The sequence below is a fragment of the Phytophthora parasitica genome (genome assembly GCF_000247585.1).
Source record: "Phytophthora parasitica INRA-310 unplaced genomic scaffold supercont2.41, whole genome shotgun sequence".
Lineage (NCBI taxonomy): Eukaryota > Oomycota > Peronosporomycetes > Peronosporales > Peronosporaceae > Phytophthora > Phytophthora nicotianae.
The window spans coordinates 317,097-340,157 of record NW_008649027.1 but is presented as its reverse complement, the minus strand read 5'-3'; the positions used below and the strand labels follow the sequence as shown (position 1 = coordinate 340,157).

The 23,061-nt window shown below is 49.8% G+C and overlaps 2 protein-coding genes across 3 annotated transcripts; one reads left to right on the top strand and one right to left on the bottom strand.

Annotated features, from left to right (window-relative positions):
- The first annotated feature begins 475 nt into the window (after nucleotides 1-475).
- PPTG_14782 lies at nucleotides 476-21,831 on the top strand. Of its 2 annotated transcripts, XM_008911327.1 has the most exons (10): nucleotides 476-1,058; nucleotides 1,127-5,151; nucleotides 5,244-7,174; nucleotides 7,252-7,290; nucleotides 7,360-7,559; nucleotides 7,630-14,909; nucleotides 14,973-15,143; nucleotides 15,225-21,274; nucleotides 21,336-21,448; nucleotides 21,516-21,831. In XM_008911327.1, the coding sequence occupies exons 1-10, from the start codon at nucleotides 866-868 to the stop codon at nucleotides 21,740-21,742; spliced, it is 20,229 nt and encodes a 6,742-aa protein (XP_008909575.1). In that variant the 5' UTR covers nucleotides 476-865; the 3' UTR covers nucleotides 21,743-21,831. The 2 variants fall into 2 exon arrangements, with proteins under 2 accessions (XP_008909575.1, XP_008909576.1); XM_008911328.1 differs by having other exon boundaries at nucleotides 1,127-7,174.
- Nucleotides 21,758-23,029, bottom strand: PPTG_14781 (hypothetical protein). The gene is made up of 5 exons (XM_008911326.1): nucleotides 22,714-23,029; nucleotides 22,564-22,641; nucleotides 22,348-22,494; nucleotides 22,124-22,270; nucleotides 21,758-22,065 (listed from the first exon to the last, which is right to left on the bottom strand). The coding sequence occupies exons 1-5, from the start codon at nucleotides 22,999-23,001 to the stop codon at nucleotides 21,808-21,810; spliced, it is 918 nt and encodes a 305-aa protein (XP_008909574.1). The 5' UTR covers nucleotides 23,002-23,029; the 3' UTR covers nucleotides 21,758-21,807.
- Nucleotides 23,030-23,061: the final 32 nt, after the last annotated feature.

Sequence of the window (23,061 nt, the reverse complement as noted above, 5' to 3'; positions counted from 1 at the left end):
CTTATTTAAATTATTTCAGAGGCTAATATCATTTTTGTTTTTTTGTCTACATCTGTGAGTCGGTTTTTAGTTCTTAATAAGTATTGCCATCATCTTTGGAAGAATACCGCCAAGCACATCAGGATCAAAATTCGCAGATGGAGCAGGCTGACGGTATCCTGAAGTATCTGGTTGAAGGCGGTCTGCTTTTAACACTCAGGGATCTTTTTCTCGATATAAACGTTATGGAACATGTAAATGTCTGTCGAACTGTCGACGCAACCAAGATTCTCGTGACGAGAACCATCCAAAAGCGATGAATAGATATCGATAGCCTACGTGTTTTCGCCCTGCTCGCCTCACTCTAGCCCTAGGATCCTACTTACGCTGGGACACGATGTCGGACTGTCTTAAAGTCCGACATAAAAACGTGGCGACGAGAGCATACAGAGCCGTGGACGAAGGTGGAGTCTTCTCCACACAAATAGCATCAGCAGTGCTGCCTTCGCCAAACAGGCTGAAACTGGGTCAAAGAATAGAATTGGATTGAACATCGAAGCGTTTCAGCCTCCATAACTCTTATGACATGAGAGTCTGGATTGTTGGCACCTTGAGCAAGTTGCCCTGTAAACGAATGGCTTCAATAAGATATATGATTGGTCAAAAGTCATTTGTTTTAGCCCATCATGCACCGCCTACGTAGCCCACACAAGATCCAAAATGTCGGGAGGAGTCGCTGCCGCTGGAGCGGTTGCAGGATGGTCGGTCTTAGCTCACTGGTCGTCGACCAGTGGTCGAGTTGAGCGGAGAAGTGGAGGAAACCAACACAAGACCAGCAGACAGCACTAGCAACACTCTGCAACACAACACTCTGAAGTGGGGGGTCATGGGGCAGCAGGTCTCGCTTCCGGCCGCGGTGACGCAGCCGCCGGGCGAGCGCGCGAAGCTGCGTCCACTGCAAGCACCTTATGTGCCACTCTGTGACGTCCTCAAGGCCGGCGACACCGTTGCGGAAGACGCGAAAGACGCTATGGACAAGATCCTCGAGTTCGGCGCCGCCCTGCGCTATCTCCCAAAAGGTGAAGGCAATATAATGAATCACAATAAAAAAAATGAATATACTTTCTGACGTTCTTGTCACCGACAGAGAGCGAAGTATCCGGACGCCTGCAGACACGCAGTCCAGAACAGCAGATGAAGGAGCTTATGAACCCCGTGGACTCGGTAGACGAGTTATTCCAGCACATTTCCCAGCTGGCAGGACTGCCGACGCATGACGGGCGGGGCCCAGCACGGCCTGACGCCAAACGGGACGCATGTGATACAATGCCTGGAGTGTTCGACGCCCGAGTGGCCAGCTACGTGAAAAACTTGCAGGTCCTGTACCAGATGACTAAGAAAGAAAAACACCGGCATGAACAGCGACTGCTGGCTGCGAGAGCGCACGCCATGTCGCTGAGCAAAGTGGCGCCTCCGCCACTACCAATACCGACGCAGAACTGCCTGACAATGGGCTGGGACCTAGTGGTCATGCTGCTCAAGGCTACACACAAGAACAACCCAGAACAATACGAACAAGCACTACAGATGGTGAAGGATAACCTCAAGCCGTTGAAACCGACAGCCTATTCGGACAGCATGTACCTCGCACCGTCGGCGTCGTCAGCATTCACTCTTTTAAGCGACTGTCTAGGCGACCTCGCCTATCCTGCAGCCGGTGGATCGACAGTAGAAGACGCTCACATTGGAGCACGTACGATCGAGACTCTGGCGGAGGTTGGACTTGCCCGGGGCTCACTTGCGACTATGCTCTTCGTGATATTGTGGCTTATGAAGCAGCAACCTACGAGCTCAGTGAATTTAGAAACGTCAATTAGTAAACTGGCCGCGCTTAAAGAGCAGCCCATGTACGGGAAATGTGAGGCTTCGGGGGAGCTCTATAGTTGTGGGCAGAACTCGTATGGAGAATTAGGAACAGGAGATGATATCGAGCGGCATCAGCTTACCAGTGTATCCCTTTGCGGATGGGACGACATTCGCCAAGTGGTTAGTGGCAACGAGACACTGGCTGTTCTTACGAACGGTGGAGTTGTGCTCACCTGTGGGCTCAACAAAAGCGGGCAGTGTGGTCAAGGACACTTTGATGAGCGCGTAATGATGCTGCGACCAGTGCAGGCTCTGCGTTCCCAGCGAGTGAAGTTTATTGCTGCGAGCAACGGATGTGAACACATGATCGCGCTGACAGACTCAGGGCTAGCGTATTCGTGGGGCTACAACGATCGAGGACAATTGGGCCATGAAAACCTGACGACCAAGATCCACGTCCCAAAGCTCATTGAGTCGCTAAAAGACAAGAAACTGAGATATGCCTCTGTGAGCTATCACCACAGTGCCGTGATCACGGACTCGGGTGAACTTTATACCTTTGGCATGAACGATTGTGGTCAGCTTGGACTCGACCACACACAGCACCAGACGACTCCGCAGCTTGTTAAGAGCCTTGAGGGGACGGAGGTATCCATGGTAGCGTGCGGATTGTACCACACAATCATTTGCACAGCCGCAGGGGGGCTGTACACCTGCGGCAAGAACGACTACGGACAGTTGGGTTTAGGCCACAATCGTCAGATTAAGATGGCTACCCTTGTGTCTGTTCCAAACGAAATGGTTTGCTTTCTTGCATGCGGGTACTACCACTCGATGATTGTTACCACTAGCGGCCGAACGTTTTCATTTGGGCGTAACGACTACGGGCAGCTAGGAATCGGAAACAAGGTCCATCAGAATGTGCTGAATGTCGTGGCATTGTCTGCCAACACAAGGATGGTTCGAGCAACGTGTGGATGTTACCACACTGTTCTCCTTTCTGAACAAGGGCAAGTATTCGTCTTCGGGCGAAACAACAAAGGGCAGCTTGGAAATCGCGGTAGTGCTGATGCTTTACTTCCAGTTCCTCTGAAAGTACGCCCCGAAAAGAATGCTCGTCGATGTGTGGACGTCGCTGCTGGTTTCTATACGACATCGTTGATTGTGGAGAGGAAACGAGAAAATGATGAAGGTGACTCCATTATGCTGGACCAATCTTGTGTCATTTCAGTGTGCGGTCGTGTTGATATCGACCGTTCAGGAGAGATCGAAGGTCTGAGTAACTTTGGCTCTATTTCCACGATAGGCGTGTCACTGTTCCAAGGGAAATGGTTTTACGAGGTAGAAGTGGTCACGAGTGGTTTGATCCAAGTTGGATGGATCGATGGCTACTTTCAGGGAAGCTCTGACCAGGGAGAAGGAGTCGGTGACCACGCTCACTCATGGTCTTATGATGGTAATCGCCAGCGACGTTGGAACAGTGGATCGTCCTCATACGGAGAGAAGTGGAGAGCTGGTGATATCATTGGATGTTTGCTCGACTTAACCACGCAGGAGATGACATTTTTCCGGAATGGGGTGAACCTGGGTGTGGCGTACTCCGAATTTAAGTGCTCTGTGGATGACAAACGATCAGGTATGATGCCTGGTATCAGCCTTGAGCGAGGCGAAATTATCCGAGTTAACCTGGGACACCAACCGTTTGCTTATCCTGCCGTTGGCCACGACTTTGAGAGCGTTTCGCGTGCAGTACGCATGCCTTCATCAAGTGCAGTGATTCAGCTCCCTGAAGATCAATTATCCGGACATAAAATGCTCCAACCTCCACCTCTTGAAGGATCCGCTTCCGTCTTGGTCGGCAATCAGTTATTTATTGTCGGCGGGATGATCGTCACCGAGTCTTCGTTACCCCAGCCAACTGAGCCAACGAATCAAGTGTGGATGTATGACACTGCAGCAAAGAGCTGGGAAAGATGGACCGATTTCCCTATTGGAATCTGCCACCATCAAGTTGTGGCAATTGACAACAATCAAATTCTTATTCTTGGTGGTGAGAAGGATTGTGCGGCGTCGCGGCACATGGATTTGTACAAGTGCTCTACTTTGAAAAATGCAGACGGCTCGCTACCGTCGTGGACGCTGATTCAAGCTGCAATTGGCGCAGCGACGGCTATGCCCCAAGCGCGTGCATTCCATACAGCCTCAACAATCCATGTTCGTCTTGACACCATCGTTTTCATGTATGGTGGCAAGTCGGTTGACAACGAGATTCTTGGAGACGTATGGTACTTATCACTCGATGATTATGCTTGGTCACGGCTGCCCAGTTCGATATCACTCGATCCTGGTCCACGAATCGGATGCTCCTCTGCTGTCATTGGAGAGTGCGTCTACATATTCGGCGGTCAAGACCGTGATGATAGGCTTCGATCCGATCTCTGGCGATATAACACATTTGATCGGCTCTGGCACTTGTGCTACGATGATAGCATTGGAGCTTTAGAACACGCTGCTGGAAGCTTAACAAGAAGCAATTCTCAGCCGATTGTCCCGGAGGGAAGAATGAGCTACAGTATGTGCTCAGACCTTGGCAACATTTGGGTATTTGGAGGCGTCAACCAAACAAATTCCTTCCTGCGTGATTTGTGGTGTTTCCCCGTGAATTCGCAAAAGTGGAACCAAGTTGAGGTGAATGCAGGAGACCTGGACGGATTTTGCTCGGCAGATATGTTTCTCCAGCAGGGTGCTGTAACTGCTTTGCCTAGTATGACTCATTTCGAGTCATCTACCCCTCATGATGGAGAGATGTTCCTTTTTGGAGGACGTGAAAGTGTTAAAGGAGAAGTGTCTAGTTACAGCAAAGTCCGAAAAGTGTGCTCCGGCAACACGTCAGGTTCGTATAATCTTGATATGACGAAAAACATGTCGACAACTGGGAAGGCAGGGAATGTACTCAATGCACTTCGCGCGAGATGTGGAGCGGCCAACAGAACAACACAGCAATGTGCAGCGGAGGCTCTAGACTCTGCTGTATGCTTGCTATCCCATCTTGATCGTTTAGCTGGAAACGATATCCCAGCAGAAGAAGCTGATTCCGTTCAACTGTCACGGTGTCTATATCGATCGCTCTGTATAGACCCGAAAGAAACAACTTTTTCTGCGTTGTTTGCACTGCTGGAAGACGTAACTACTCGCTTCTTTGGCATTGATGTACTCGATGAACAATCCAACTCGGCATCACAGGTAACTCACATCTTGTATCCGTTGCTCGTCACGATACGACTGCTCAAGCTAAACTTCTTCGAGGTGCGAACACGAGTGCTTTTTTGCATGGCATATACCGGCCTTTTTTTTTTTTTTTTAATATCTTGCCATTTTATGCTTTGACTATTATTTAGTTTGCGCGCAGTTGTTTGGATGGATCCGAAATAGGTTTACCAGCAGCAGCAAATCAAGCTGGGGGAGTTCTTTGTTCGATTCGAGAGATGCTCTTCACGATTGCGGACTACGTACCAAAGACAACGATGTCGGGGGAAGTGCTATGGTTTTATCACGCGGTAAAGCAGGAAACCGCCCTGGCAATTTATCACGGATTCCCCACGCTGTTCCCATCCCTGTTGGATCGATTGCAAATCATGAACCGCCTGATGGTAAACAAACCTAACTTTGAAGCGGAGTTGACCCCAGCGCAGAAGCTGTTGATTCCAAAGCTTGTACCGTGCTTCACGTCGGCAAAGATGCTATTCCAGCTGATAAGCGACCCTAACGTGCTCTTCAAGGTGGATGGTTTATCCGACGACGTTGTTTCTGAAAGTGTGATCACTTTCATGGGTACTTTATTGGATTCACTTTGGGTGCAGACGAAGGATGCGATGGAGCGCTGTGCTGAAGATACGACTAAGCTCATGAAGAGCTTCGATGCTATTGAAACTAGCCACGAATTTAACTGTCTCAACATCATGCTACGCGCAGCAATATTCTGGTGTTCGTGCTCTACCAGTCGGGGATGGGTGATTATTGAATCGGTATGCACTAAGGTGGTGGACTTTGTCTCGGAGTGTCTAAACCAATGCAGTACGATGAAACACGACCAGAACCAACTTCTTCCCGTTGTCATTCAGCGCAGTTTTTCGGGAAAACTGCTGCCATTTATGCTGCTGAGCGTGTTTTCGCTACCTTCCGTTCGCGACGCACTCCCTGGTTTACTGGACCCATTTTGGCCTCGGTTAGAAGCTCTCTCGGTAAAACTTCACATAGCGCTTGCGACACTGAGTAAACAAGGTCATTTGCAGCCGACTACTGTAGCTGTGGATACACGAACTGCTTTAGGTAGCAATGCTGAAACTGACTTCGTAGATACGGCGCTTGCTTCCATGTCAAAAGAACTCTCGACATGTCTGTTGAACCAGAGTACCGGGTCTTCCGTCACGTATGGTCAAATCTTTAAAAACTTGTGGGACAAGATTGTCCACGCAAAAGGTTACACGTCTCGGAAAGTAAAGGAACTACCACAGGACGTGGAAATACGGCGGGTAACAATTCCTTTGGACCTTGCAAAGCTGTTTGGAACTGAAACATTGCTCGTGAAAGTCCAAACGGCTGGAAGTGGACCTGTATTGGAATATGAGCCTCGGAAAGTCTCCTTCCTGCCCAGTCGGACTATTCTCTCGCAACATTTGTATCCTGTTAGTGAAAATGCACTACCTGCTCCAGGAGATGAAGCAACTGTAGGACTACCCCTTGCCCCACAGTCGCTTATAGAGTCTTCTCTTCCGAGTGCTCAGTATTCGGACAAGGCCATTGAAGACAGTCACGAGTGGCTTAAGGACCTCCAAAAAGTGATAGTCTGGGTGGGGAGTCACTACGCTGCTACGTTGATACTCGGTGGTGAGTTGGATGGTGGCGTTGTCAGCGAGAAGTGGTTGCAAGCTTCTCTATTCCGAGGTGGATTGGATGAAACATGGCCTGCTACGGATACGACAAGGAGTGAGGTGGGTAGGAACGAAACCCTCCTTCTACAGGTGATTGAAAACGTCGGCAATGGTAAAAAGCTCTTGGACAAAGTGCGTAATGCGTTGGATCCTGGATCGGCTCCAGGCGGTGGAAATCCTCAGTTCCGAATAGCGAGGCTAAAGAGACAAGATAGTGTGGAGGCGCAACTAGAAAAGAGTGGCAGTATTGAGGCAGTGGACCGTGCTGTCCGTGCAACTTTTGCTGCTCTCTTGAAACATACAAATATCTCTTACACGACGGAACCCATTTCAAACCAAGGGACACTAGCTGAAACGGTGGTTGATGCTTGGAAGGCAGCGCTACAACTGCGTCGCTGGTAAAAGCTCACGTGTATTTTGTGGTTTGCCTTAATTTCTGACTTGTTCTAATGTGCCATTATTGTTTTGTGTTTAGGATCGTGAGAGAACAGCAGAAACTGGCTGCAGCTGTTAGGTAAGCTAGAATATTGCCAGCTCCGCAATTCATTGGGCTTTTGCTGAGTTATCAATGCTGGTATTGCAGTGAGGCAGGGGCTCCTAGCGGCATTTCTCCTGACATGGGGGTAAAGGAACGACAACAGGCACTATATAACGCCGTATGCGAGCCAATCATCCGCAGAGCTCTTCTTCTACTACAGTTATCACCTGTGCCAATCCAATTTACCCCACCAGCATCTTCGCCAATGAGGCTTCTGCCCGGTATTTCTATGGCAACAACTTACGGTAAGACATCAGCTTTGCTTTGTCAACTGTATGCAACTAATATAAACTCGATAAAAAAATTGAACGACAGATTTCGCGAAATCTTCTCAGACCGAGCCAGCTGCAACTCCAGACAAAGAACCCGAGCAAAAGCGCTTCACTCGCCAGCTAAATAAACTGATGGAAACGAAGTCGGTTGAAGTCATGGAGGAAGAGGATGAGCAGATCCACGCCGATATTTTCTCGTTCATTCAGCAGTCAAGCACTAACCTGGTAGTTCCCACTCGAGATTCTGAAGTCCCGTCTCGACATCCAGAAGATCAGATGCGAGAAATCTTGCTTGCACACCAGAAGCGCGCAAAAATGCGTTTACAAGGTCTCAAAACGTTCGTTCGTTTGCTTCAGTGCACCGAAAATATCCCCAGCTCGCGGCTCCACGTTATTCCGATGTTGTCTTCGGCCTTTAAGCGTGTACGCACGACTCATGGGAAGATGTCAGGACAAATTTCAACCATCAAAGTGCACTATCTCGTTGATCTGGAGTTTGCTGGACAACAACTTTCTCATACCATTGGACAAGAATTTTTCCACTTGTTGACTATTCTTCTTGAGTCATCAATGGATCATCTTCGTCAAGTTCAGCAGCTCATCGATGCTGGAAGTGGTGAGATAAGCGACACGAAGACAGCGGGAGCCTCCATTCATCTTGCAGTAAACGATATGTTACTTGTGTTGGAGACTTGCTGCTTTCCCTACAAAGGACAAGATTGGGATCACCTACAGCGAACTAATTTGGTCTCGTTGTTAACAGATTTGACAAGTTGGAAGGGATGGCAGACTTTTATTCAGTATGATGCATCCGACAACTCAACAACTGATGTTGATAGCACCGAGAAGTATACCATACTTTCTGCGGCGACGGGATCCAAGTATCCAAACATTATCTGCTCGCGTTATATCACACTCGGATCTGATCTCCGTAAGCTGACGATTGCCCACAAGAGCCTGGATAGAAGTGATCTGGGTACAGGAAGCTCGAGTGTATCCCAGGACAATGGCGGTCTTGCAGTGTTCGACAAAAATTTCTACAGAGGCCGTTGGTATTGGGAGGTATCAATTCGTGATCTTGGTGATACCCCTGTATTTGTTGGCGTCACCCCTGGTACAACAGATCTTAACGCGTACATTCCAGGTGATGCAAGTCTCTGTGGCGTACTGCTGTACCGCGAAGGATATAGTGGGGGCATGCTTGGATCGGCTGGTATCCGCTGGAATCGCAATGACGTGCTTGGAGTTCTGTTGAATAGTGAAGAGCGACAATTGGAGTTCTACAATGGAGCAAATAGGTGCTATGTGGCCACGTTAACGCCAAGTGATTTAGCCGGATGTGGTTACTTCCCGGCGATTGGTGTGAGTGGTGCAGATGTGCATTGGAATCTCATGGCTACCGTCCCGCCAAAACTATGGTGTGCTAGTTCGAATTTCCAATTCTCCAATTCGATCGTCACTAGAGGGCTTGTTGCAACTCCATTTGACGGAGCGACTATAAGTTGGAATGGAAAACACAAGGGAGGTCGTCTACAACTCATGCCGAACGGAACAACTGTATGTGCAGGAGACTGCAGCTCGTCCGACGATCAGTTCGAGACTATTGTTGCAAGCCAGGGCTTCGAAAATGAAAGCATTTTCGCTGAGATTCGAGTGATAACAGCAGGGAAAAATGGACGCGCAGCTCTTAGCTTCTGTATTGTTGACAACGACTTCTCTGCCTTTGATTCGCCGCTGAAACAGACGTTAGACGTGAAGTGGAAGAGCGCAGAGGAGGTGTTGGAGTTGGGCATCCTTGGGGTCTTATTTGATTTTGAAAAAGCCACCGCAACATTGTACTCCGATCGCTCGGAACCGGAAGTATGCCAGTTTAACCTTGCATCGCTAAACAAACCCTTCTATCCTGCAGTATCGGCACTCTGCAATGGAACAGTCTTCGACGTGAACTTCCACTCGCAGCCTCGTCTTGAGTTGCCATCTCACGTATTTTACCCGGCTACGAAGCTCCAGAACCAGCTTATGTCTTCATCGAACGAGCTACAACTTGGAAAGAGCTTGCAGCTTCAACTGCTTTCATGTGACGGTGGAGAGTTTAGCAGTTCTCATGCTGCCTGCAACTGTCTGGTTGATGACACGACGGTGTACAGCTCCGCAAAGGGAACAAACGTAAACCTGGTGCTGAAACATGAGATTGATACGCCGATGTGTGTTAGTTACGTCAACATCCGAGGCCCTGGACAAGGTTACTCGAGTCCCCTACGTTATGCCGTTGTATTTGTCACCAGTACTCCTCCTGAGCTTGCAAGCTTTCAGGAATTTGACAACATGACCCCGGAACAATTCGCTGCTTTGCCGTTCCCTCCGAGTAATGGATGCTGCCCTCGCGATGAGAGCTTACCAGTTGCATTCGTTGTACTGGACGGAAGCTGCGCGCAAATTTCGAAACAACTCGCGTACCCGGTTGCTGGTCGGTATATCATCGTGAAAGCGATTTGTCCGTCGGCTGGCACCAATATCGATATCGGATACATTGCATTCTGTGGCATATTCGATCGCGACAATGGGCCGGCGTACAGTGAGACTACAGCAGTTTCCTATAGTTGCGAGGAATGCAAGAGGATGCCGCTGTCCGGAATACATTACGGACAACAAGATGATGACGGCATCAGGCTGTGTGCTGCGTGCTATGACGACAACCGAGGTGATCTAGATTGTGCTTATAACGTTTATACTTGCAGTGAATCTGAGGAGGACCAGATAGCTGCAAACACGGTGCTGTGCCCACCGCGACGGTCGTGGAATGACAAGATCGCAGCACTAAGTGACGTCTTTAGCAAGTCTACAATGTCAAATGCAGCGAGAGACAGAAACACGGCAGCAGGTCAAACTGGAAGATCAGAAAGCCTCCTTAGTGTGGCTAGCTTCGAAGAGTGCGAATTATTTTCGTGCGGGCAAAACAACTACGGAGAACTTTGCTTGGGGCACTGCAACTCAACCAGCAAGTTGGAGCACGTGCCGTTCTTCTCTGCAAAGGGCATTCGTGACATTGCCGGAGGAAATGAAGTGCTAGCTGTAGTGACGACAGACGGTACTGTATTCACTTGCGGTCTCAACAAAAGCGGCCAATGTGGCAACGGTACGTTTGAGGAGCGGGTGATTATCGCCACCCCGGTTCGCGCATTGAGTGGAATCACTATTAATATGGTTGCTGCGGCAAATGGATGCGAGCACATGCTTGCGGTTGCCTCTGATGGCGCTGTCTTCTCTTGGGGATACAATGATCGTGGTCAACTAGGGCTTGGTTCGACGATTTCGAAGAGTCATACGCCTCGAATGATCGACAGCTTGAGAGAAAAGTATCATATAACAACAGCAGCGGTGAGCTACCACCACAGTGCAGTAGTGTCAAGTAATGGTGAGCTACTCACGTTTGGTATGAACGACTGTGGTCAACTGGGTCTTGATCACACACAACACCAGCATACTCCTCAATTGGTCGAAGCGTTGTCAAGCCAGGTTGTTACAAAAGTCGCGTGTGGATTGTATCATACAATCGCAGTTACTAGTGGCGGTGAGGTTTACTCTTTCGGTAAAAACGATTATGGGCAGTTGGCCCTTGGTCATGCTCGCAATATGAAGGCACCAACGCTTGTGAAGACTTCACTTGGAGAAAGCGATGAGAAGATTGTCGCTGTAAGTTGTGGCTACTATCACACTGTGACGATCAGTGAGAAAGGTAAGCTCATTACATGGGGAAGGAATGACTATGGACAGCTCGGCATCGGAAGCAAAGAACACAAGAATAGTGCGCAGTTCGTGCCACTGCCGCTGTCATCAAAGATCAAGACAGCGTCATGTGGTTGCTACCACACACTCATTCTGATGGCAAATGGACGGGTAATGGTATTTGGACGTAACAACAAGGGCCAACTCGGAGCTGGATCAAGGACACTCCCATCTGCAGATTTGCCTCTACCAGTTCCTTCCAACTCGTTGGCAAACGATGAAGTGGTTCGTATAGCGGCTGGGTTTTACAGCTCTTACATCCTTACAGGTCGATCAGGCGACAGTCCTGGCCTTGACGGAACACCTGATGATGCGAATCAGGCTAAAGACCTCCCGGAGAATAGCTGTCTGGCAAACTCAGATGCACTTTTCGAGTCGCTAATGAAAGAGATTGACTCCAAGTACGTCACCGATGCCGCACCAAAGCGTGCATCACTCCAACATAAGCGTGGGTATCCACAGCGCAAGCTACCACTCGTGAAGCTGCACGCCGCTGGATGGGCAATGGCCCGCGCTCTGATGTATCGATCTCTTCAGGATGCAGATGACAAGATCTCGAATCGTTTGAGTGGACGTGTGAATCCAGTGCTGGCAATGTTTATCAGCTTTCTGCTGGAAAATCTGAAACTGTTGCAAGGCGATACTAGCACTGTCGAAGCTTTGACGACGACAGGAACTCACGAATTGGGTGGAAGCGTCTCGTTAAAGCGAGTATGCGTTGGCCTACTCCAATACTTCGGAGGTAAATTTGCTGTACCTACACCAACGGCTGGACCAGTAGGACTGACATTGGACAATCTTCACGGTCATTTATACAGGAACCAAATTCTAAGTGTGCTCCTTGCATGTGGCTCTGCGAACACTAAGGTTGGCTCCACTATTGCTGCGAATCCTGTGGTTACAGCTCACATTATCAGCGGAATGAGTTCTTCTGACTTAGCATCGGCAACGATGTGCATTCGACTAGCAATGCTGGTGTTCCCACACCACTCCGTGTCTGCGCTCAACACGATCTACCGATCTCAACAGTCTGCTCCTGTATTCTCTGGAGATATTCTGTCCATGCTGATGACACTGGTGGGGCTTCCAATGCTCCTTCGCCCGCGACTATGCTCGCATGAGCTAGGTTTGGAGTGCTCGAGCACAGCACTGTGCCAGTCAGCTTGCTGTCTGAAGGGAATAACAGTGACGAAGGACTCAGGAATTTCGCACATGCAACAAGTTGTGCTGGAAAAGGCTCACGTTGCCGATTCGAAAGCGGCTGAAGTTGTGGCGTTGCTGCGGTATCTCACATTTTATCCAACGTGGAAAGTAGCGATCAACGCCGCCATTACTCGAGGTTTCGCTAAGTCAAACAAGGTTGGAGAGTTGCTGGATGCCATTTGCGCATATTACACTAACGTTCAGCAAGCAAACATTGCGGATCTTAAAGCAGCAGTGCTAGGTGGTCTTGCCGGAGAGAAGAATGCTACGGCATTGAGAAAGCCTGAATCGACTTCTTTGTCACCCGAAACGGACGAGCCGGTCAACAACACAGTGGAGAGTAACACGCAATCTGATGAATCGGAGTCTACCAGTCGAGACAAACAGTCTTTAATGCTGTGGCAAAAGGCAAAGGACGCCTTGAATGGGTTGGCGACGATTATAGCTGCAGTAAGTATCGTCGGTGGGCATGTAGAAGGCTTCAGGGAAGGCGGATGCGTGACTATTGAAGACGATGGCACCCAGGGTTCGAGTAGACTAGGTGTACTGTCAGGGGTTATGAGAGATCCACGCACTGCTGACTTATTGGCCAAGGTCGTCGTTAGTTCCAGTACTGAAGGTCCGGTTTCACCTTTGATTGCAGCAGATGCACGAGCCCAGTCGTTCCCATTATCAAAACTTCAAGTAGTGGAGCGCATCCCAGCACTTGTCGACATGTTTGGCGATGTTGACAGCATTATTACGACACTATCGTCGATAGTTTCCGAGGTTTTAACGGTTGATAAGGAGTGTGCCACGCACTGTGATATCGATTTGCCGCAAAACAGCTCCGTCCAGGAGGTATTGCGGAACCGACTCAAGGTGTACAAGCAACAAATACGGTGGAGATCAGCAAAGGCGTTATCATCCTTACTGAAACAGATCCCGACTCTCAGTCCAACGCTGATAAGTATGGACTCACAACTCATATCAAGCCTGGCCACGTTGCTATCATCAGAGAATTCGCTGTCATGGGTCAGCAAATCCGAGATACCAGGACTAGAAACTGCAACTGCACTTCAGAAACGATGGATTTGTGTGAAGCAGCGCAAAGTTTTCTTAGATACAGAGGATGTTATCGACACTGCACTGGATTATTACGAGGCCAAAATGCGCAACGAAGTTGTTCAAAAACTGGGAAGTGAAAATGCTCTAAGCTGGGGAATGGATGCCATCCAGTCGCCTCGACGAAAGGTGACTCATCCTTCGTTTGCTGGCTCTGGTTTCGGTGAAAATGGGCGGGCTAAACAGCGATCTACTGATGGAGACCTGCCGTTTGGCACCTGGGGTGTTTTACTCCCCCTCCCACCGCTGAATGAGAACGAGCATACGGTTGGTCCGGGAAGTTCAGCGATCGACTACACTCCATTCCCTCTCACTGCGCCTATCATCAGGGTTGGTCGCGCTGCTGATGCTTGTGATCTTATTGTTAACGACCGAAGTGTCAGTGGGCGGCATTTCCATTTACGTCGCTTGCGACGTGAAGCTGAAGGAGGTGAAACGCAGTTTGAGCTTCAGGACTTCAGCAAGAACGGTACTGTCGTGAATGGTGTGAGGATCCACGGATCTACTACTCGAATCACGTCGGGATCTCGGATTTCCTTGATCTTATCACGTGGTGGATTGGTGACTTATGAGTTCCAGGTTCGGACTTCGGGTGGAAACACTGGAAGTCGTAACGCACCGCCTCATATTGTCACTGCGCCACAGAACTCAGGCGACTTGAACATCTCAATTCCTGGTCAGGAATACCAGCAACCACAGGCTGGTACGTCCCAGATCGTACCGAGGAGCCCAGCAGAATTGCAAAATCGTGGGATTCGCGGAAGTTCTATTCCCACGGAGGTTCCCGCTGATAACCGAAGCCGTCAAGCAGTAACACAAGGCTTACGTGTCATCACGTCTGTAGCAGAAAGCGACGTTCCTCGAGCGCTGCTCTCACCGAATCCTGCTGTGGATTCCCCTCGAGCTGGTGGGTATTCCTCTCCTCGGTCCTCGGTTCTTCAGGCCCCAGGTACCCCTTCTGTGGGGCCCCTTACTCCAAGCATGTTTTCCAGTATGATACCTCCAGCCATTCTTTCTCCTGCGTCCTACCAGCAGCGTGAAAGCGTTGCACCAAACGAGAACACAGGCCTCACATCCCCTCAAGGAGGCGTTGGATCAATGCTTCGTATTGCTCTGGGCCGTGACAGTGTAAATCGAGAATCATCTTCACAGCGGAGTGGTATTCCGAGCGAACTTGCCAAGACTCGAGTTTTACGCTCAAGCGGTCAGACCGGCTTAGCCGCGCGTTCGGTATGCTACTCACGTTTGTTTTTTGAGCCTTTCTATGAGGTCTAATCTGTTATTCGTATACAGAATGCCACCCCAGCCCAGGAGATGCAGGTACTTACCCTGCGTTTACTTGCCCGGACTCAAGAAGCAAACCTTGTTGTCAGTGCTACTGAGTGCGAGGAAGCACTTCAGGTGGCAGCGGGCAACATGGATGAGGCATTCGCAACAATTCAACGAAGTCGCGGATCTAACCCGGTAAGTGGAATTGTGAATAATGTATTCTTCATGTTGTTCTAGCACATTACGCTAACAGGTGATCTTTCAAATACCCTATAGCGCATGTATCCTTCAAGCGTGCGTCACTTGGCGATGGTGCTCGGACGAAGTGAACCAGTGTGTTCTGAAGCGCTGCGTCAGACCGATGGCAGTTTTGGCGATGCACTGCGCTTACTTATGTCAACTAGAAAAATTGATCTGGAAAAAACGTTGTCTCCCAGATATGTTGATGCCGACGTACTCAACGATGGGAATCTTCAATCTAGCGAACCACTGGAAAATTTACAGGACCTTGGCGACGAGAATCCAAGCTACGCTCTGACAGAGTCCAGTGCGTTACGCCCACCAGTACCCCCACGCCTTGCAGCAAGAGGGAATGGAAGTCCTGTTAAGACGAAGAAGATGGAACACACGGGGAATATGGATACGTTACAACCAAAATCGGATCTGACACTCTGGAGTGAATGCAACAGCAGCTTTGATGAAGGAGTTCGGCAGATGAATTCTTTTGAAGTCGAAGTGGAGGAGGAAGTACTCTGCGAGCGTCTTGCCGCCATTCATGCGCGCAAGATCCTTCTTCAGATAGTGAGGCTGTACACTCACGCATCGCAAACCGAGGAAGCCCCACTTAGCGAACTGACCAATCCTCTGGTTCTTCGTTCCTTGATATCAATTCTGAGCGTACCTGAGCAGGCTAACGCAAGTTCATCGTACGAATTGGAATATCAGTTGCACCAGCAGCCAAAGGCTAAAAAGAGTGGAAAGATCCAGCAGATACTGTCTCGTATGGCTCACGACATGATGGCGCGCTCCCCTACAGAGACGTTGGCAAAGAATTTCAGTTCGTCCCAGAACTTATCAACTCTCCAAAGATCAATTGACCAGGTGACCGAGCAACCTACTAAGATAGGGTGGACTGGCATCACGAGGCTCATCGAATCTCTCGTCGAGAACGAGCAAGTTAGAGGAGAAGACGTTAACGACCAGGATCCTCTGAACACGTTAGAGAATATCACGTTTGAGACGATTCTACACATTCTTTCGCGCACGTATGCAACTCCAATGACAGCACCGAGTTGGGACAGCTCGCCTCTTCGAACGCGCAAAGCTGATGGGTGTTTCCCGAAAGGCCCAATGCGGCTTTCATGCGGTCTGGAGGTTGTGGTGGTTGACACCTATGAGCGTCTGTGGAGTATCCCCCCGCCTGATCCACTATTGAAACACCGTCACAAATGGCGAAAGCGGTTCTCTTCTACTGCGGAGAACGGGTGGATGAAGTCTGCAGCAGATTACGCGGTGACAATTTGGCGGCCGATACTACCACCAGCGATGGAATCTGCTTCATCAGCTAGTAAGTGGTTTTGTCTTGGTGACGTTGCTAAATGCAGTAACGGTGCTCCGAATGCTCCAATGCTTCTGGTCAGTGACGGTGACAACCAAGGCTTATTGGTGCCTCCAGTAAGTTTTGAACGAGTGGATATCACTGGGAAAGGTCTGCCCAGAAACTCTGAGAGCGATCCAGATTTCCAACGCAAGCAGCTTCGCTCGATTTGGTGGCCTGTTGCACCGTCCGGATACGTGTCTTTAGGCTGCATAGCTGGAAGCAAAGAAGATCCTTTTGAACCTCCAGATGTATCTAGCACACGCTGCGTACGCGAAGATATCGTGAAACGAGTTGAGGGTTTCCACTGCGTGTGGCGCGCAGATTCTCCAGCTGCCACTGGAGGTGGAGGAGTGGAGCTTCTCACTACTATTGAGGTCGAAAATGATGAGGAGAATGCAGGCGGAGAAAGCGATGCTCAGCGTAACCATAGCACCAAGAACCAGTCTACTGACGCGTCCAGGCTACAGCTGCTGCTTCCTGTTGCTGACGATGTAGTCGTTCAGACATCTCTTTGGGCTGTGGACTCAGACTTCAGCTGTGGTTTACTTCTTCCAGTGGTCACGTTAAACGATGCAAGCGCAAATGAGCCCAGCACTGCGTTTGCTCTTAATCTCTCGGACGATGACCTGGTGTTGTGTGCTCCTGTAAGTGTGGACAACGTACTCGTATTCCTTGAGATTTTGCTGCAGTATCAGCAGTTACTATCAAGCAAGCAGGAAGACAAGCAACGGATGTCGACTCAATTGCGTTCGGAACTACCTGCTGCATTATTCGCTCTGATTCAACAAGTATTACGCGAAAATCAACCGTCCAGTGGGAAAGCTGCAGTGTCGCTTGTGCGCGCTCTTATTACTGTGATTCAGCGTGGCGCGCACTGGTATGACAAGCAAGCGCTTCTTTACTGTCGTTCCAAGATCATGGCATTAAGTCAAGATCAAGATGGAGGATTCACGCTTCATGCTTTACTACAAGCTTTCGTGGAGTTAATGCTCGCTGTTGAGGATCAACAACACACTCAGCGAGTACAAGAACTTGCTGCTTGCTTGGATCGCGACAGCGGGAACGCGTTGAGTCTACCATATCGATTCCACTTTGCCAAACAACCTTTCGTGGAGATGTTGGTTAGCCACTCGTCAAAGATGGCAGTCACACGGCATTTGTCCGGAGAAGAGCGCAAGTTTCTGCTGGATTATCACGCTGAAGATAGCAGTAATCGTGACGCACTGGCAGTTGAGGGTCTGGGCGCCCCACCAGGGGAAGTGTATTCCTGCCGCTTTGAACACACGCCAGCTCTCGTCATGACTATGAGAGACGAGGTGAAAGCTGAACTTGTGTACTTCGAAGTCGGTGTGATGGAGTGGAGTACGAATTCCAGTATGGGAGGTTCACTTGCGCTGGGATTTTCGCCACCGTCATTCCCGCTGGAAGGAGTGCTAGTGGGTGGTAGTGAAGACGGCTCACGGTCATATTCGTTTGCACCGGCGAGTGGTCAAGTGCTGTGTGCTGGTGATACTGCTGTGGATCGTTGGCGATGGATTGAACCCGTTGGTGCTGTGAGTCCTGGAGATGTTTTTGGTTGTGGCTTACGACTTGATACACAGGAGATTTTCTTCTGTAAGAATGGGCAGCTGCTAGGAACGGCCTTCTCGAGTATATCACGTCCTCAACAGCTACACCCTACGATATCTTTCAACGCAGATTGCAAACTACTCGCCAATCTTGGAGCTACGACCGCAACACCAGCTAAACATGCCAACTTCAGCTTCAGATTTCATTCACTTGACTGCGACAATCTTATGAGCGCGTTTGAGTGGTTCGAACCACTGAGTCAAGTTTACGGTGTGATGAAGGCGCTAATGGATCCAGAGAGACCGGACGACGTGAATGTTAGCGACGGGCCAACCGATGAATCAACTGACGCTGCTGTTGTGGCCCAACTTCCTGATGAGTTCATGCTTTCAGCTGACAATTTCTTGTCAGATATCTCGGAAGATGTCTGTATCCGAGTGGAGAGTGCACACCCATACGATCTTGAGCTACAAGAGTCTCTTGTTAGCATTCCGTTAGCTACAAGTATTCGAGTCCGTCTGGATCCTCAAAGTGAGACCGCCAGTTCCCACTGCTTGCAGATTTTACAAGGGGGAAGTACAGAAGGTGAATGTACAACGACTGGAGAAGCGGAGGTTCGAGCATTTACGGGAGTTTGTGGAAGTCAAGAAGTCACGATTGATGGCGACAGTTTTGTGTGGCGATTCCCGGTGCAGTCAAACTTCCAGTGTCGTGTGGACCGTGTACGCAAAGGACCATACCTTAAACTTGAAGCACGAGACACACGGCTGTCACTGGTGAGAGATAAGGGCTGGCAAACAGCTATCGGTGTTGCTCGATTCGACGGGGGAATTCACATTTGGGAGGTGCGCATCTCTTTCGTGACTGCTAGCTCAAATATTTTCCTTGGAATCGGTCGTCGAGATGTTCGCTTGGACTCCTACTTAGGCAAGGATAACCGAGGCTGGGGCTGGATCGGAAATCGTGCACTTTGGCACAATGGCAGCAAACAACGCGGTACATATGGTGACAAGTTTAAGACGGGAGATATTGTCCGACTTACTCTGGATCTACGTCGCGGTACACTCAGTTACGCGCTGAACGGGAAGGATCTCGGTGTTGCGTTTGGTCCTGGTGGTACTGGTCCTAAGCTTGAGGGCACGTTCTACCCTGCCTTCGCACTGTACAATCAACGCGACTCGATTGATTTGATCGGTGGACATCGTGTTGAGGATGGAGGACTGGAGCCAGGACTCTCTCGAACGGGTAGTGGACTGGCCAGCGGGGACGATTCCTACTACAGCGAAGAAGAAGAAGAAGATCTCGGAGGCTTAGTAAGTGATGAAGGAGATGGCTCGATACCGAACTTCCGTATGGAGTTGGCCATTGCGCTTAGTCAAATGGGGTTCCCTATGGAATGGTGCCTCTACGCTTTACGTCATTGTGAAGACGATGCGGAGCAGGCTGCAGATTATATTCTTGCCAATATGCATGCGATCGAATCGCTTGTTCGTGAAGAAAATGAGACAATGGCGCGTCGCACAAGACATCGCCAGTTACTGCATGAGCAGGCCTTAGCGCTGTCTGAACGTGACGGATTAGATACTTCACTACCACCTCCACCACCTATCGACGAAGATATCGACGGAGTTCGACCCCCAGAAGACGTAGCGTCTACAGGTGACGAGTCACCTCCGCAGCAACAACAGTCAACAGGGGACACGAAATGGGGTATGGCATTCACAGCTGTACCCGAATTCTCAGTTACTGGACGCCGTCTACTGGCAACCAAATACGGTCCCAAGCTGCATCGCCTTCATGCTTCACAGCGAGTATTTACTCCAGCACGTGATCGCGCTCTCGTGCAGCTGGTAAACGCGATCTGCGAGTCACGTGCTGAGGCTTTGCTAAGTTGCGATCCTCTCCGCATGACACCAGAGGAATTCGTCCCAACAGAAGAGCAGATCCACCGATTCCAGTCTCTGCGGGGTGTCTCTCTCGAAGCGCTCCAGCGCCGCTTTTTGGTATTGCGGAACTTCAATTGTCGGCTACAGACATCGCTGGCTTTCATCGATTTCTCGGCTGCCGACGAACGCTCTCTTCTAGCGAGAGGAGCACGGGAACTTCGTGGAGTGGTCTTCCAACACGTGAAGCTTGCATGGTGGCTTGGCGTCTTGAAAGAGCAGCAGGCACCAGCTGCAGCTCGTCCAGAAATTGAGGTCGACCGCCATCGGGCACATGAAGCCCTTGAGCTTTCGGAGCGTGGTGATCCTCTTGCAAGTGAAGTTGGTGAGCGAGATAGTGTGTTTGCACAGACGTTTGAACAACTACATGGACTGCAACCGGCGCTGTTACGAGGTGCTGACAGGGCATTCAAGTGCCAATTTGTGGGCGAGTTCGGCGACGACTTTGGTGGCTTGTACCGCGAATGTTTAGCGCAACTAAGTTCCGAACTACAGACTTTCACGCCATTGCTGCCTGTGCTACGACCATGCCCCAACGCATTAATGAGTACAGGTGAAAATCGTGAGCTCTTCGTGCCGAACTCGCACTTACGCACACATCCAAGACGTGTGCAGATGGCTGAGTTTCTCGGTAAACTTGCGGGCGTGGCTGTGCGAACTAAAACGCCACTTGATCTGAATCTCCCGCCGGCTGTATGGAAGCTGCTAGTGGGGCAACGGGTGACGCGCCACGATATTGAAGCCATTCATCAAGGATGTTTCCAGGTTGTGGACACTATTGCCAGCTTGGATGCTCATGGTATCACTGAGGAAATGTTTGATGACCTTGTGGACGCGAACTTCACTGTATTGTCAAGCACGCGGGAGACTGTGGAGCTAGTGCCGGGTGGAAAACACTTGCATGTGACGTGGGGAGATCGAGAGGAATACGCGAGCGCTGTGGAAACTTATCGTCTGACTGAGTTCGCGCCGGTGTGTGGTGATATCTCACGTGGTGTGGGGACTATCCTACCGGCACCAACGCTTGGTATTTTCTCGTGGCATGAGCTCCGGACTCTGATTTGCGGTAAACCCACTGTTGATATAGTTCTCCTACGCCGACGGACGATATATGGCGACGGCTGCCAAGCAACAGATCCACACATCGCATACTTCTGGGACGTCTTGGCTGAATTCACGGATGAACAGAAGTCGTCATTCCTGCGATTCGTCTGGTAAGTTTCCATCTATTGTTCCAGATAGTGAAGTGTTCTAATATGTTGTCATCATTTGCAGGGGAAGATCACGGTTGCCTACGCATGCTGCGGACTTCACCCAGGACTTCAAGATCTCAGGGTTACCCAAAGCTACAGGTCGTGCCGACATGTACCTGCCTATTGCCCACACTTGTAAGTTTGATGTGAGCTGTCAACCTGTTAGATAACGTCATCACTGACAATTTTGAATGTCTTACAGGCTTTTTTTCAATCGATCTTCCTGCTTACTCGTGCAGAGAGGTCATGCGTGACAAGCTAGTATATGCCATCACTCACTGCCAGTCCATTGATGCGGACAACACGACTGTAGCTCAACGAGCTGGCCAGGGAATCAACTGGACCAATACTGCAGCCACAGCTACAGCTACCGCATCTGCCGCTGTTTCCGGTGTCATCGCTGGAGTGACTTCGGGTACTGGAGAGTGAGCCCGATTGATCATTGAAATACGTATGCATATTTTTTTTTATATTGAATCCATTAGCTCCTTACCTTACGAAGCTTCTTTTTCAGCTGAGTTTTGGTCCTTTTTCTTCTTCGATTCTTTCTTGCGAGTGATTCGAGTAGGAACAGCTCGCTCAAACGCACGCCCCCAGTCTCCATGATTTGCGACCTCATTCAACACAATAAGAACAGAGTCCAGATTCATGATATGAGTTCGCACGCGTGTCCCCAATTGTTCATAGTGCTCTTGAAGTGGCAGTCGCGCAGTGCGAATGCCACGCGTAGCCGCCTTCGTTTTTGTCTCGCCCTGTTTGAATCGCCGGTGTTAGCCAAAGTTGTGTCATGGAAGCGACAAGCAACCTCACCTTGCGAACAGAACGATCGACGATACCACCGACGACGTAGGCGTAGGCTGGATCAAGTTGCTCAAGCACATTGTCTGAGTCTGGTGAAAGGTAGACAAGCTTATCACTGTCGTAAAGATGCTCCAGCGGTTCTTCATGTCTTCCCATCTATCAAACGACATGTGCGATCAGTATTAAAAATCACTTTTACATTTCTAAAACGCTAGATGCACATGGTACAGCACCTTCCAGCTAGGCACTCCGTGCTGAGTGAAGATGACGGCAAGCTCTGGTGTGCAAGATGCGAGGTGTAGCGATATCAACCTGTCCAGCTGACAAGTCTTCAGGTATCCATATACACACCCGAGCTGCTTGAATATGCTGTGACGCTCCTTCAACAGCAAAACACGACGTGTTAGACTACTAACGACTTGCTGCAACTAATACGCAACAAATCATACTCTTGTCGTTTGGTCTGCTGCAAAGGCCAAGTCGACCACCACCCGAATGCCACTCGACTGAGCTTCCTCCAGCTTTTGCTACGGGCATCTCAAAGCCCCGATCAGCCCAAAAATTTCACGTACCAACCTCCGATTTAGCTGCACACTTACGAATTGTTCCACTCGTTGCATGCGAATTCGTTCGCGCTGCTCGTTCTTCTGTTCCTCCGTCATGTTCTCACGTTCGACAGCCAGTGCTCGACTTCGTTCTTGTTTCTTGACTTTCAGCCGCTCGTCCTTGCGACCGCGGCGGTTGGAGCGCATCATTTCACGTCGAGATTGCTTGGTAGTTTTCTCTCGTTTGCTAAAGTATTGCAAACCATGGCGAGACCCATACAAACCCAACGCCCAACAGGTCGAGACAACCACTATGCCCACTGCCACATTCGACAGTCTCATTTTCGCTGATCTTACATGCGATTGGTTGATGCTCATCTTTTTTAACGTTTTCATTGGTCG